The sequence below is a fragment of the Notolepis coatsorum genome (genome assembly GCF_963971535.1).
Source record: "Notolepis coatsorum genome assembly, chromosome: 3".
Taxonomy (NCBI): domain Eukaryota; kingdom Metazoa; phylum Chordata; class Actinopteri; order Aulopiformes; family Paralepididae; genus Notolepis; species Notolepis coatsorum.
The window spans coordinates 77,723,626-77,740,058 of NC_140167.1; the positions used below are offsets into that span (position 1 = coordinate 77,723,626).

The window sequence follows — 16,433 nt, forward strand, 5'->3', positions numbered from 1 at the left end:
GTCTGTCCACTATGTTTGTTACTTTGTTATTCCCCCCCCCCCCCTATCTATGTAAAGCGACCTTGGGTCTCTTGAAAGGCGCTATATAAAATGAAGCTATTATTATTATTGTTATTATTATTATCATCACATCTGTGCGGGAGCTCACAAATAGACTGTTAGTCTCAGTGAAGTTTCAACGGAGGTCATCTATTCTAACCAACAAATTGAAGTAGAAAGCATTTCGTGACCAATCTTATTTGGAAACATGACACACAAAATAATTCGCTTTTTATTTGAAACAATATTTAATCGCGTTTGGAGGTTGGTGTTTTGCGTCTGCCCCCCCATGCCAAACAAGCAGGCCAACCTCTTGTTCGCGTGTGAGCCCGTTATAATTACACTACTGTCGCTATTTTACAATGAACTATAATGAATTACGGGTCATACAGAAGTTGAACACTAATGCACGGAAGCTTATTTCCGCCTTGAAACTAATGCAGAACTGAGGAGCGCTTATGCCGTAGTAACGATGTTCTACCACTGGGCGTCAGCTACGCATGCTCCGAGCTGTGCGTAAATATAAGCACGAAGTCAAGTTCAAGTTGAAATTGATGAATCCCACTCTTTGCTTAGAAATGGTCGTACGCACAGCTTAAGCACATATCTGTGCGTAAGTCACGTTGGTGAATGAGGGCCCTGGACTAGAGGAGTTACTAACTACAGTATAACAGACCAGAGGGTGGCCAACCAGTCAGAGATTAAGAGCCACAAAAATGACTGTGGTACCACAAAGAGCCACACCATATACCAGCGTTTCTCCAAAAAAAAATCAGTCACGGCACCCTTCATGTGTTTATAGGTCTCACCCTCTGAAGTTGCTAATGTCTTTTTTATTTGGGCCTCACAGGGTTAAAAGTGCCCTGTGAGACCCACGGTTGCAAAATTACAAAATCATGTTTAGCCAAAAAAAGTCTGTAAATGTTTATTTACATTTTTTTAAGCACATGTACTGTATAGTCAATTGGTCCTGTTGTTCAGCCTCACAATGCTATTGGATAGTAAATGTGTTTATATGTCCCACCCTCTGGCCTCTGAAGTTGCTAATGTCTTTTTAATTTGGGCCTCACAGGGTTAACCTCTTATGCCCGAAATATACAGTAAAAGTGTATCTTTTCAGCATTACATTTGTTTACCAATGATTTTAACTATTATTAGTGAAATATAAGATTATAGAAATCTCAGGGCATTGAGTCGGAAACCGGCGCATATTGACAGGAGGAAGTGGAGCAGCCAAAAGTGAGTGTAGGCTTTTGAAGGAAGAGACTGGGCTTTCGAATAACTACCCTACCCAGCTCACGCCAACCCCTGCAAATCATCTGACTTCTGGATTTACTTTTTTATTTCTCTTATTTTTTGGGATTATCTCCCACAACCCTGAACGTTAGCCATAAAACAGAACGCAGTTAGTTTCTCTACCTTTCTGTGAACGTCTAGCAAAAAACAGTGTTGCAATATGATGAAAAATGGTGGAGAAATTTACATTATAAAAAAGATGGCAGAATTCAGTACTGCATCTACAAAACCTGTTTAATCATCTTCCCTTTATTCATTTGCTTAGATTTTTCAGGTCTGGTAAATTTTAGCATGGTGTTATTATTCACAGTCAAAGATAAAAAAAAAATTTAATATAATTGATATTCTCCTTTGGTTCATTACAATTTACTCAAGCCTAGTAACAGACACACTATTTCTGACACTGGGAATACATTCCCTGAGATCCATAGATGTCCCTAGATTCAGATACCAAGAACATGCAAATGGACCATTTAAAAAAGAAATCTGTAAATGTTTATTCTACGTCCTTATGGAATGAGTGACATAAAAAGAAAAAAATTATGAAATTATTTTTTTTTTTATGGATGGAATAGCCAACGGACGGACGGACGGACGGGCAAAGAGCCACATGCGGCTCGCGAGCCGCGGGTTGGCCACCCTTGGACTAGAGACTAGAGGAGATACTGACTATACAGGATAACAGACTAGAGACTAGAGGAGATAATAACTACAGTATAACAGACTAGAGACAGAGCAGGAAACACATTACCTTTGCATAAGCTTTCCCTCCTTTCAGCTCCTGGAAAAGACAGTTAAAGACAGTTAAAGACCGATAAAGACAGTTAAAGACAGTCCTTAAGAGTCCTGGAAGAGAGAATATGGCTTCGAATTATCCTTCATTTAAATCCTAGATTTAGACCAAAGAAAAATAGGGGTTTGACCAACTAGTTAACTACTTTTCAACTTCCAGAACCCCTCGTGGGCGCTGTGGGCAGCGGTCAACTTTACAATAATTATTGTATTTTTTTTATTTATAATTTTGCCTGCATATATGTATTTACGTGTACTTGTACATTTACATGTAATTAATGTATTCTCTAATTGTATACTACTTTGAGCCCCACCATTGTCTGCCACTGTATGTTTTTGGAAAAAGTGTTTATCCGCTGAGCATCAGGTTCCAAATAACTGCTGTGCAACATGGTTATTTCTAGTGAATATACTTTGATGCATGTTGATTATTTCTAATTGATCTATTACCATTTCAGAATATAATGATTTTAGGTTTGATCTTTTATCTACATTAAGGTATATAATATTATGGGGAAAAAAGATTTAATAGTTATTCTGTAACTGCCTACCATTGCTGCCTTTATCTATTGTTACCTTGATATGAACATGTAGCTTAACAAACCACTTGATATGAACATGTAGCTTAACAAACCACTTGATATGAACATGTATCTTAACAAACCACTTGATATGAACATGTAGCTTAACAAACCACTTGATATGAACATGTAGCTTACAGGGGTGTAACGATGCATCGATTCTAATGTGACGATTCTACTGCATCGATTTGAAAATGTTAGAATCGATTAGAATCGAAATAAAAAATAAAAATAAAGATATTTAAAAAAAGAAAAAATGTGTTGTATTGTTTTTATTGACCTATAGTCCATTCATGCTGAGTGAATCAGTTCCCCCAGCCACATTTGTCTATTCAAGATTTGTTGGGGAATTAACTGATGAAAATGTATCTAATCTAATCAAATCGTGGTCAAATGAAGAGATTTCATGATGCATTGAATCGTTGCCTGAAGAATCGTAATCGAATCTAATCGTTGTGAGGTCGAATCGTTACACCCCTAGTAGCTTAACAACAAGCCACTTCATATGAACATGTAGCTTAACAAACCACTTGATATGAACATGTAGCTTAACAAACCACTTGATATGAACATGTAGCTTAACAAACCACTTGATATGAACATGTAGCTTAACAAACCACTTGATATGAACATGTAGCTTAACAAACCACTTGATATGAACATGTAGCTTAACAAACCACTTGATATGAACATGTAGCTTAAAGGAACACTCCAACATTTTGGGAAATTAGCTTATTTGCCATCTACCCTGGAGTTAGACAAGAAGATACATACCTTTTTCTTATCTGTGCATGCAGTAGGAGTAGGAAGACACACACCAGTTAGCCTAGCTTAGCGTCAGTCACTATAAGTAGGTTCCTCCATTAGGCTAGTTCCCAACGTCTTCCTACTCCTACTGCATGCACAGAGAATAAAAGGGTAGGCCTATGTATCTTCTTGTCTAACTCCAGGGTAGATGGCAAATAAGCTAATTTCCCAAAATGTTGGAGTGAATGAATGAATGAAAACTTTATTTAACAGATTGCAGAATGGGTACAATACAGTACGGCTCAATACATACAATTGTTAAGGGGATGCAGACCTGAGAAAGACGTTTGTCTTGTTTCCATCAGGTTCCCCCATTTTCAATTCATATAGACATTTATGACATACACAACATACATGACATTTATGGCATAGGGACATATAGGTATTTAGTACTGATACATTTGTGACATAAACGGTATTCAAATATACAGTACTGTTACCCCTAGATCCTGACAGAGTATATACATATGATGGGGAGGGGACTGTACATTAGGAGGGGGTGGGTGGGTGGGAGAGAAATATACATACGGCGGGGAGGGAATATATACATGCGGTGGGGAGCAGCGGTGGGGAGTGTTCCTTTAACAAACCACTTGATATGAACATGTAGCTTAACAAGCCACTTCATATGAACATGTAGCTTAACAAACCACTTGATATGAACATGTATCTTAACAAACCACTTGATATGAACATGTAGCTTAACAAACCACTTGATATGAACATGTAGCTTAACAAACCACTTGATATGAACATGTAGCTTAACAAACCACTTGTTTTAATATGAAGCTCAAGCTACATATGATTCGCCTTCTTAAATAGGACTGGTCTTGGACACAACAATATGATTATTCCTGAATCATCAATGAACACAATCTTTTCAGGTAGAGACTGGAGAATGAAGTTAGGTTCAGGTAGAGACTGGTGAATGAAGTTGGGTTCAGGTAGAAACTGGTGAATGAAGTTGGGTTCAGGTAGAGACTGGTGAATGAAGTTGGGTTCAGGTAGAGACTGGTGAATGAAGTTAGGTTCAGGTAGAGACTGGTGAATGAAGTTGGGTTCAGGTAGAGACTGGTGAATGAAGTAATCATTCATGAATAAACAACAACAGCGTAGTCAGTGAAAGCCAAGATCAATTTCACCAGCGAAATTCTATTGAATGAATTTGTCGTAGGGAACATCGTTGTTCAAACAAATGGCAACCAGTTACATCAACAACCTAATTCTAGCAATATATCTATAAATCCAGTGTCAGTTCAACCGACGCAGTATGAAGCCTACATTTGTTCTTCATAAACTAAACAGGCTTAAATAGAAAATGAAATAGAAAATGAATAGAACGTGAAAGCATTCCTGCAGGCTTTCCAGAAGTATGGAGGGGATGCATGCACACAACATGTAAACAACAACCTTCATTTTGGACCCGCCAACATATATATTTTTTTATTATAATTTTTTTGTATCCACCTTTTCTCCCCTCCCCTGTCTTGAACGTTGCTCGCATATGCCCCCCACTGGTCGGTTGTAGGGAGGATAGAAGCCTTGCATCACGTGTCCCCTCCGGTACACGAGGAGGCAGCCTGTCACATCTTTTCACCTGCCAGCACGGACTCTCATTGGCGAGGTGTAACGCGTGGGAGGCTCACACTACCCCCGCCATTTCCTGTCTCTGCTGTGCAGGCGTCCCCCAACCGACCTGTAGGAGTCGCTGTCCACAACGTCCAGATTACCACCCATCGACTTCCACCCGCTGACTCTGCCAATTGAGCCAGTATGATGGCCGGCCCAAGCCAGAGGCAATGCTGACACCCGGATTCGAGACCGGAGTCTATTGCATTGGTGACGAGCGCAATCTCTGCTGCGCCACCCAGCCGCCCCCCGCCAACATTTCTTTTATGATAAATTCATTAATCAATATTTTTGGGGGGGGGGGGGAAGCAATACTTTTATTCCGTTTTAAAAGCTGTCAATGTATTTAAAAAAAAATAAAGAAGAAGAAAAGATTACTCTACGTAAAAATGTTATCTATCATCATCATTAGGTGGCTTCTTCGTTCCGAAGGTTGCCTATCACTCTCCAACCCATTCTGTCCCCACTTCTTCTATCCAACTCCGTGACTCTGCCTCTCACTCCGCTCCAATCACAGATGTCGTCTACCCAGCCTCTTCTTGGTCTTCCACTTCCTCTCTTTCCATCCACCTTCCCCATCACCACCTTCTTGAACATCTCCCCGCTGGATCCTCTCAGAACATGCCCGCACAACTCCATCTTTCTCTTTTTCAACCTCTCCAGCAGCTGTCCTCCTTGCATATCCGCTCTTCTCAGGACCTCCTCATTCTTGATCTTATCCTTCCATGTTATCTTCAGCATCTTCCTCAGCGTTCACATTTCAAAAGAGTCTATCATCCTCTTTGCCTCTTCATTCAGCGTCCATGCTTCTGCTCCGTATGAAAAGACTGACATAACATAAGTTTCCAAAATCCTGGTCTTCGTTTTCCAACTCATGTTTCTTCTCAATAATTCTTTATGGTTCCAGAATGCGCCCTTTGCAATTCCGGTTCTTCTCTTAATGTCCATGTTAGCTCTTCCACCTTCACTGATCCAGCTTCCAAGGTACATGTACTCCTTCAGAGATGTTCCAATACCATTTTTTCCTTCCCGATCCGATTCCGATACCTAAGCTTTGGGTACTGATACTGATCCGATACCAGTGCATACATTAAAAAAAAATTATTCATTATATAAATTATTAAAAAAAAAATTAAATGTATACAGCTACTGTTTTATATATACTGTTTTTTTTAGTAATAACTATAAAGTAATGGTATTTATTCAACAACAGTTGATTGTATAGATTAGTATTAGTATCAGTAATTGAAAACTATCTCAATGAGTTCACCCACGGAAAGGTTGTTGGCACATTAGTTCCACACGGACATTATTCATTGCTGCACTTGCTTCCAGGCTGCTCCGTTTAGGTTAGCTAGTAGCAGAGGCTGTTGTGATTTTTGCACAATAAATATTCAACATTCTCTTTTGAGACTCTGCCTCAGACTCTTATCATTTGGCACTAAAAGCTAAACATTGTCACCGATATGGCTGTCCGGAACATGTCATTAATTGTGTGCGCGAGGTGGTCGATCAGTGACGACGCTAACGTGAGCTAGGTTAGCTAGCATGAGCTACCGGCAGATGGAAAGACTGTAACGTTACTGGTTAAAATGTGATTTAACTTGGAATACTCCTTTGCTAACTTGCTGTACTTTGCTTGCATGTCTGCAGCCATTATTGCTGGATTATGAATAGCCCCAACTTTAGCCAAGGTAACGTTAAAGCAAAAACTTTAACGTTAGTTAACGCTAGCTTTCGGTTAGCTGTTCAATGCTAATAACACCACCAAGCGAACGCATCAGAGCTCCCCGTCAACAGCGCTCTGTCGCGACGATGGCAAAGTATCTGGAAAGTATCTGCTGTTAAAATGACAAATGGCATTGACACTTTAATTCATGGTCGGTTAAAACACGCTTGTTTTATAATGCTTACTCAGCAGACCGCAGTGTTATTGATAAATTACGTCATATGGTATCGGAGCACAGAATTAGAGGGTACTCGCCGATACCAGCATTTTAGGCAGCATTTCCGATACTGGTATCGGTATCGGAACAACTCTAGTGATGTTCTCTTCGCCAAGTTTTACTCCTTTCCCTCCTCTCAGACCTTTTTTCATCAGTGATTCACTGTACATATTAAAGAGTACAGGGGACAAGATGCATCCTTGTCTTACACCCTTCTCCACCGGGAAGTCTCTTGATTTCTCCTTTCCTATTATAACATTAGCCTTCTGCCTCCAGTATAAGTTGGCAATTATTCTTCGGTCAGAAACTGGTATTTTGAATTCTTCCATTGTTCTCATCAATGTTGTATATTCAACTCTGTCGAAGGCCTTCGTGAAATCGATGAAGCAAATATAAAGCTTCTTCTGTTGGTCTATCGATTTTTCACCAATGATTCTGAGTTGGCAGATTGCATCTCTTGTTCCTTTTCCTTTGCGAAAACCCATTTGGCTATCCGAGAGCTGATGTTCAATTATGTGTTCTATTCTGTTCTTGATGATTTTCAGGAGTACTTTTGATGCATGAGATATCAAACTGATAGTCCTGTAATTGTTGCATTCTGTGGCTCTTCCGGTCTTTGGGATCGGAATGAACATTGATTTTAGGAAATCATTTGGAATATTTCCTGAGTTATAGATGTTGTTTACCAGTTTCACAAGGAGCTCGATGCATCTGTCACCAGAGTTCTTAATCAGTTCAGCAGGGATCTCATCCTCGCCGGGCGATCTGTCCGTGGCCAGTGACTTTACAGCCTCTTCAACTTCTTTTTTCGTGATCTGGACTTTTTCTATCTCTTCTAGACTAATTCCTGTGTCTGATGTTCTGTTCTGGTCTTTGTATAGTGTTTCCACATACTCTGCCCATCTATTGATTCTTTCCTTCTCGTCAAGGAGCAGTTCTCCTTCTTTGTCTCTGACACCTTGGGTTGTTTTTTTCCTCTTCCTTGTTAGTTGTTGGATCTAGTTGTACATGAGAGGGTTGTGCTTCTTGTCTAGATCTTCAATATCTGCTAACTCTCTATTTTCTAATGTTTTGTTCACTTCGTTTCTGTATCGTCTCTTCATGGTTTCTCCTTTCAGACTCTTTACATCCCATCTTTTGTGTGTCGTTTTCTTTTTCTTGATGGTTTTCAGTTTGATCTTCATTTTCATCACTACTGGAATATGATCTGAATCACAGTCTGCAGATGGGCGTGCCTTAGAGTTTGTTATTCCATTCTTGTATCTGTGGTTTATCATAATGTAATCAATTTGGTTTCTAGTGTTTCCATCAGGAGATCTCCATGTGTGTCTTGCAGATTTACGTTGTTCAAACCAAGTGTTGGTGACCCACAATTGGTTCTTCCTGCAGAAATCCACTAGTCTATCTCCTCTATCGTTTCTTATACCCAGACCAAAAGGTCCGACAACACAATAAACTTTTTCTTCACCTAATTTGGCGTTGAAATCGCCCATGACTATTTCCACATGTCCCCATTTCTTTTGGTCTTTCATCGCTCTCTCAATATTTTCATAAAAGTTGTCTATTTCATCATCCTCAGCTTCTCCAGTTGGTGCATATGCTTGTGTGATGCATACACTTGCTGGTGTTGCTTTCATTCTCAAGGTGATAATACGTTCCGATATCGTTTGATAACTTTCCACGCTTTTTGCTGCTTTCTCAGTCAAAGCAAAAGCTACACCTTTTCTATGTTGTTTTCCACCCGAAGATATGATTCTAAATGATTGTCCAGTTGGTAGGATGTAGTTGGTAGGGTGTATCTAAAGTATTCTTCTCCAATATATCTATCCCCATGGTATCCATCTCTTGTAGGACATTCGCCAATTTTCCAGGTGTTCGCAGGCTCCTCACATTCCAGGTTCCCACTTTCCAGAAGGTAGAGCAGTCACTTGTTGATGGTACAAAGGTGCCTGCTCTCTCACACTCAATCCACCGGGTAGAACAAATGTCTTGATTAGGGCAGACATTTCTCCGTTTACCAGTAGCGGTTTTTGTTTGGGTTGTACTCATGATTTCCAAAAGGGGGCTGATAGGAGTCGGCAGGCCCCCAGAACTACCAATCCAGTATTTTCTGTCGAGACACCATCTCTAGCCTTTGCCAAACCAATGGCACTGCAAGGCAGCAGGTTCTTGGTTCCTCCGCCTTCCCATTCCTGATCCGCCGTTGACCTACCTGTAACCCCAGGTGGGGAGCCTTTCAGGTGCTACACTCTTGGCTAGGGAGTGACCTGGAGGTAGCGGATCTAAGGGGTAACCTCATTCTGGTCCCCGGGCAGAAGCCTCTATCTATAGCATCTTTAAATTGTAAATAAAAAAGATGATCAGTATTATATCATTATATTATATCAACCGCCCTACTCTCTAAGTATCACTATCAGTCACTGAAAAACCCACACTGTACCTTTCAGACTGAGACCAGACCCACACTGTACCTTTCAGACTGAGACCAGACCCACACTGTACCTTTCAGACTGAGACCAGACCCACACTGTACCTTTCAGACTGAGACCAGACCCACACTGTACCTTTCAGACTGAGACCAGACCCACACACTGTACCTTTCAGACTGAGACCAGACCCACACTGTACCTTTCTGACTGAGACCAGACCCACACTGTACCTTTCTAACTGAGACCAGACCCACACTGTACCTTTCTGACTGAGACCAGACCCACACTGTACCTTTCAGACTGAGACCAGACCCACACTGTACCTTTCTGACTGAGACCAGACCCACACTGTACCTTTCTGACTGAGACCAGACCCACACTGTACCTTTCTGACTGAGACCAGACCCACACTGTACCTTTCAGACTGAGACCAGACCCACACTGTACCTTTCTGACTGAGACCAGACCCACACTGTACCTTTCTGACTGAGACCCGACACACTGTACCTTTCTGACTGAGACCAGACCCACACTGTACCTTTCTGACTGAGACCAGACCCACACTGTACCTTTCTGACTGAGACCAGACCCACACTGTACCTTTTTTTTTTTATCCTCTTTTTCTCCGCATGATTTCAAATTTTTTCTCCCCATCCCAATTTTGTCGTTATGCCAATTTCCCCCCCTCCCCTACCTGGTTGTTGTGTGCATGTTCCTCCTACTGGTCGGTACAAGGGAACCCTGAAGTCCACCACATGCTTCCTCCGACACATGTGGAGACAGCCAGTGGCTCTCTTCTCACCTGGCAGCGAGGACTCTCATTGGTGAAGCGTAACGCGTGGGAGGTCACGCTGCCTTCACCATTTCCTGCCTTTCGCTGAGCAGGCACCCAGACCTGACCTGTAGGCGTCGCTGTCCACAACGCCAGATTACCACCCACGACTTCCCTCCCCCTAATTCAGCCAAACGAGTTAGTATGACGACCGGGCCAAGCCGCAGGGCAATGCTGACTCCGGGAGTCGAGACCGCAGCCTCTTGCATTGGTGATGAGCGCAATCTCCGCTACGCCATCAGACTGCCCACACTGTACCTTTCTGACTGAGACCAGACCCACACTGTACCTTTCTAACTGAGACCAGACCCACACTGTACCTTTCTGACTGAGACCAGACCCACACTGTACCTTTCAGACTGAGACCAGACCCACACTGTACCTTTCTGACTGAGACCAGACCCACACTGTACCTTTCTGACTGAGACCAGACCCACACTGTACCTTTCTGACTGAGACCAGACCCACACTGTACCTTTCAGACTGAGACCAGACCCACACTGTACCTTTCTGACTGAGACCAGACCCACACTGTACCTTTCTGACTGAGACCCGACACACTGTACCTTTCTGACTGAGACCAGACCCACACTGTACCTTTCTGACTGAGACCAGACCCACACTGTACCTTTCTGACTGAGACCAGACCCACACTGTACCTTTTTTTTTTTTTATCCTCTTTTTCTCCGCATGATTTTCAAATTTTTTCTCCCCATCCCAATTTTGTCGTTATGCCAATTTCCCCCCCTCCCCTACCTGGTTGTTGTGTGCATGTTCCTCCTACTGGTCGGTACAAGGGAACCCTGAAGTCCACCACATGCTTCCTCCGACACATGTGGAGACAGCCAGTGGCTCTCTTCTCACCTGGCAGCGAGGACTCTCATTGGTGAAGCGTAACGCGTGGGAGGTCACGCTGCCTTCACCATTTCCTGCCTTTCGCTGAGCAGGCACCCAGACCTGACCTGTAGGCGTCGCTGTCCACAACGCCAGATTACCACCCACGACTTCCCTCCCCCTAATTCAGCCAAACGAGTTAGTATGACGACCGGGCCAAGCCGCAGGGCAATGCTGACTCCGGGAGTCGAGACCGCAGCCTCTTGCATTGGTGATGAGCGCAATCTCCGCTACGCCATCAGACTGCCCACACTGTACCTTTCTGACTGAGACCAGACCCACACTGTACCTTTCTGACTGAGACCCGACAAACGCAGGGGTCCAGAACACCCGTCCCGGCGCTGGCGCTCATCTTGCAGGGGAATGAGAAGCGCTTCCTCCACCGGACACGGTTAGCCCGGACCGTCTCCCTGGAAACCAAACATAAACACCTTTAATATAGTACTACATTACTATACTACTCATCTACACGTATTACTAACATAGTAATACTATCACAAACACACATTATACTACTCATCTACAAGTATTACTAACATAGTAATTAGGGGTGTAACGGTACACAAAAACCACGGTACGGTACGTACCTCGGTTTTTAAGTCAAGGTTCGGTACGGGTTTACGGTACAGTGGGGGAAGTTTGGCTTTCCATGTTCCACTGAGGGGTGATGTAGTGTGCAGTAACTAATTGTACTTGTAGGGCTGTCAACGAATATTCTATATTGAAATTATTAATCGACTTGTAAAAATGTTTTAAATAAAATAATAATTGTGAAAAAAACAGCCCCGGGACCTCGTTACTCGTTAGTGGTTAACATACCGTTGTATTCGTTCGGTACACAGCCGTTCGGTACGGTACGGTACACACTGAAACGGTTTGGTACGGATATGTGTACCTTTACACCCCTAATAGTAATACTATCACACACACATAACATTATTATACTTATCAATTATTACTGACATAGTAATACTATCAGACACATAACATTAACAATAAAAAGCAAATATTAGGTCACATTTCTCACAAATTACATGTTATATTTGAAAATGACAGTTCATAGTCTGATATTACCATGAAAAACAACACAAGTACCTCAAAGCAAGAACCATATATCTCTGTTTAGTCAAACGTTATTATCTAAAGATGGTAAGTTAAGTTAGAGTGTTGTGTTCATTCATAGTTAAAGACAGTAGAGGTTGAGTACTTTATTATCTAAAGATGGTAAGTTAGTGTGTTGTGTTCATTCATAGTTAAAGACAGTAGAGGTTGAGCTGAGACAGAAATACATCTAGACAGACAGGCCTTTCGTTTCTGTTCAGCTCAGACAGAATGACAGACAGCTGTTCAGCTCAGACAGACAGACCTTTCTGTTCAGCTCAGACAGAATGACAGACAGCTGTTCAGCTCAGACAGACAGACCTTTCTGTTCAGCTCAGACAGAATGACAGACAGCTGTTCAGCTCAGACAGACAGACCTTTCTGTTCAGCTCAGACAGACAGACAGGCCTTTCTGTTCAGCTCAGACAGACAGACAGGCCTTTCTGTTCAGCTCAGACAGACAGTCTGTCTGGCCTGTCTGTCTGTCTTTCTGTTCAGCTCAGACAGACAGACAGACAGACAGACAGACAGACAGACAGACAGGCCTTTCTGTTCAGCTCAGACAGACAGACAGGCCTTTCTGTTCAGCTCAGACAGATAGACAGACAGACAGACAGACAGACAGACAGACAGACAGGCCTTTCTGTTCAGCTCAGACAGACAGACACAAACACATTCTCGAAGACACTCTGATGTCACGAGACCGCCGCCATCTTGGTATAGGGGGACCATACGGATTTCTAGTATCAAATGCATGTATTGAGGTACGTTTTTATTACATGTTTTATCACATTCTTGTTCATTTCATAACATTTTCATACGATTTGTTTTGAAAATATTGAGGCCAACATGGCATTTCACTATTTCGAAAGCCTTTCTGGTGATTCTAAGGCGAGATATGATTAAAAGAAGCTCCCCCTGATTGACTTGACATAATGTCCATACAAAACACATACAGACATGGCCAACTCTCGAATACCCAAATTGAAGCTGCTATGTTACGTTTTGTACTAATAACAAAACAAACACAGAAATCCAAATCGCAAGTTTTATACCATCACAGAGTTAAAAGTGGCTGGCGGCTAACGTTCGGCTAACTAGCTCTGGTGTTGTGGTCGTGGTAGCTACATGCTAAGCTAACGTTAATCACATCATATCGAACCGATAGGAGTTTATCTTATCTAATCTTACGTGGTGGTACCACGTGTGCCACTACCCGATCAAACATCCACGTAAGATTAGATAAGATAAGCTCCTATCGGTTCGATATGATGTGATTAACGTTAGCTTAGCATGTAGCTACCACAACCACAACAGCAGAGCGAGTTAGCCGAAAGTTAGCCACAGCCACTTTTCCCTCCGTGATGGTATAAAACTTGCGATTTGGATTTCTGTTTTTGTCATTAGTACAACGTGTAACACAGCAGCTCGTTGGCATTGTGAAGGACTGAAGAAATTTCCGCTTGATTGTCTTTAATTTGCCGCTTTAACAATCCGTTTCTGCACTAAATGAACCGTACACAATGTACCAGGCGGGGCAGTTTCCCCCCACGCTGCAGTTGCGTAGCAACAACAGGCAGGAAGTTGACTTCGAGAATGGAGGGGGTTAGGGTTAGAGAAGACGGTGGAGGGCGTCCGAGTGGCGCACCATGTAACTGCGCTGCAGTGCAACACGGCTGTCCCGGGTTCGACTCCCGGACCCGGCGACCTTTGCCGAATGTCTTCCCCCGTCTATCTCCCATTCTTCCTCTCTCTCTCTACCGGACTGCCCGGTAGTAAAAACCAATAAAAATCTACAAAAACATATTAAATTTTTTTTTAAAGAGAAGACGGTGGAGAAGAGATGGAGAAGAGATGGGTCTTGAGGCGGGTTTTGCTGTTTATAGTCAGTCTGTAGCTGTATAGAGCCGGTCTGTAGCTGTATAGAACCAGTCTGTAGCTGTATAGAACCAGTCTGTAGCTGTTAACCAGTCTGTAGCTGTATAGAACCAGTCTGTAGCTGTATAGAACCAGTCTGTAGCTGTATAGAAACAGTCTGTAGCTGTATAGAACCAGTCTGTAGCTGTATAGAACCAGTCTGTAGCTGTATAGAACCAGTCTGTAGCGAACCAGTCTGTAGCTGTATAGAACCAGTCTGTAGCTGTATAGAAACAGTCTGTAGCTGTATAGAACCAGTCTGTTAACCCAGGGGTTCCCAAACTTTTCAGGCCGGGACCCAGAAAATAAGGCGTCAGAGAGCCGCGGCCCAATGCACATCGTCAGGCTTTTTTTTTCTTTTCTTTTTTGCCAGGCGACCGATTCTTTAAGCCAAATATCACTTCAATCCTATTAAGTTAGTTCAAGTTAGTTATTCATTTATATGTGCTATTTATGAGAGGGCTAACTTGTTGCAAAATAATAATGATAATAATAATAGCCTCATTAAAATACTATTGTTGTTTCGGTTGTTTTCAGCGTTTTATGTGCATAATCTGTTATTTAGTTTGAAATGTTCGTTGAAATAAGTAGATTTTTCGTTTTTGTTTATTTATTAAGTTAATATAAAACCATATAGTCACATTTTAGAATACAATAGAATAGCATTTTAGAATACAACTAGAAACACTGTCCTGGCCTGCTTCTAAGTTCAGTGGCCTGACAAAAAATGGATTTTTTTTTTTTTTAAATCATCTCGCAGCCCTCCCGTGGCTGCTCGCGGCCCACCTTTGGGTCGCGACCCCGACTTTGGGAACCACTGTGTTAACCAGTCTGTAGCTGTATAGAACCAGTCTGTTAACCAGTCTGTAGCTGTATAGGACCAGTCTGTAGCTGTTAACCAGTCTGTAGCTGTTAACCAGTCTGTAGCTGTATAGAACCAGTCTGTAGCTGTTAACCAGTCTGTAGCTGTTAACCAGTCTGTAGCTGTATAGAACCAGTCTGTAGCTGTGTAGAACCAGTGTGTAGCTGTGTAGAACCAGTCTGTAGCTGTATAGAATAGGTCTGTAGCTGTTAACCAGTCTGTAGCTGTATAGAACCAGTCTGTAGCTGTATAGAACCAGTCTGTAGCTTTTAACCAGTCTGTAGCTGTTAACCAGTCTGTAGCTGTATAGAACCAGTCTGTAGCTGTTAACCAGTCTGTAGCTGTTAACCAGTCTGTAGCTGTATAGAACCAGTATGTAGCTGTGTAGAACCAGTGTGTAGCTGTGTAGAACCAGTGTGTAGCTGTGTAGAACCAGTGTGTAGCTGTATAGAACCAGTGTGTAGCTGTTTAGAATAGGTCTGTAGCTGTATAGAACCAGTGTGTAGCTGTGTAGAACCAGTGTGTAGCTGTATAGAACCAGTGTGTAGCTGTATCCAGTGTGTAGCTGTATAGAATAGGTCTGTAGCTGTGTATGGTCAGTCTGTAGCTGTATAGAACCAGTATATAGCTGTGTAGAACCAGTATGTAGCTGTGTAGAACCAGTGTGTAGCTGTATAGAACCAGTGTGTAGCTGTGTAGAACCAGTGTGTAGCTGTATATAACCAGTATGTAGATGTATAGAACCAGTGTATAGCTGTATCCAGTGTGTAGCTGTATAGAATAGGTCTGTAGCTGTATAGAGCCAGTGTGTATTGATTGATTGATTGATTGATTGATTGATTGATTGATTGATTGATTGATTGAAAACTTTATTAACAGATTGCAGAATGGGTACAGTACGGCTCAATACAACAATTGTTAAGGGGATGCAGACAAGAAAAAGACTTTTCAATTCATCAATAATTCGCTGTATTCTGATGAGCTGATTAGAGCCAATCTGTAGCTGTATAGTCAGTCTGTAGCTGTATATAACTAATATATCAGAAGCAGTCTTTGTTGTTAGATGATCATGAAGCAGCAGAGTGGTGAGGAGGATGATGAGGAGGATGGTCTCTTACCGAGAGGACTCCTCTGAAAAGCCTCCGTCCAGCAGGCGGACTTTACAGAACAGGACTCCGTTGACGAAGGGGACAGAAGACAACTCGTCCAGCTCGAAGTCCACCTTGAACTTGAACTTCTTCTTCTTCATCATCACGAAATCCATGCAGGGTGTAGAATGTCTGGGGGAGATGTTCCTGCTGACTGTTA

The 16,433-nt window shown here is 42.3% G+C and overlaps 1 protein-coding gene across 1 annotated transcript in view; it reads right to left on the reverse strand.

The window, feature by feature from the left end:
• The window catches only part of LOC311225418 (EEIG family member 2-like), a 106,312-nt gene extending 89,879 nt beyond the window's left edge, over positions 1-16,433 (reverse strand). Inside the window, exons 1-3 of the mRNA XM_084310691.1 lie at positions 16,244-16,433; positions 11,535-11,655; positions 2,087-2,116 (exon numbers count right to left, since the gene is read on the reverse strand). Of these exons, the coding sequence (XP_084166817.1) occupies positions 2,087-2,116; positions 11,535-11,655; positions 16,244-16,389 (297 nt within the window). The 5' untranslated portion in view covers positions 16,390-16,433. The remainder of the gene's footprint in view (positions 1-2,086; positions 2,117-11,534; positions 11,656-16,243) is intronic.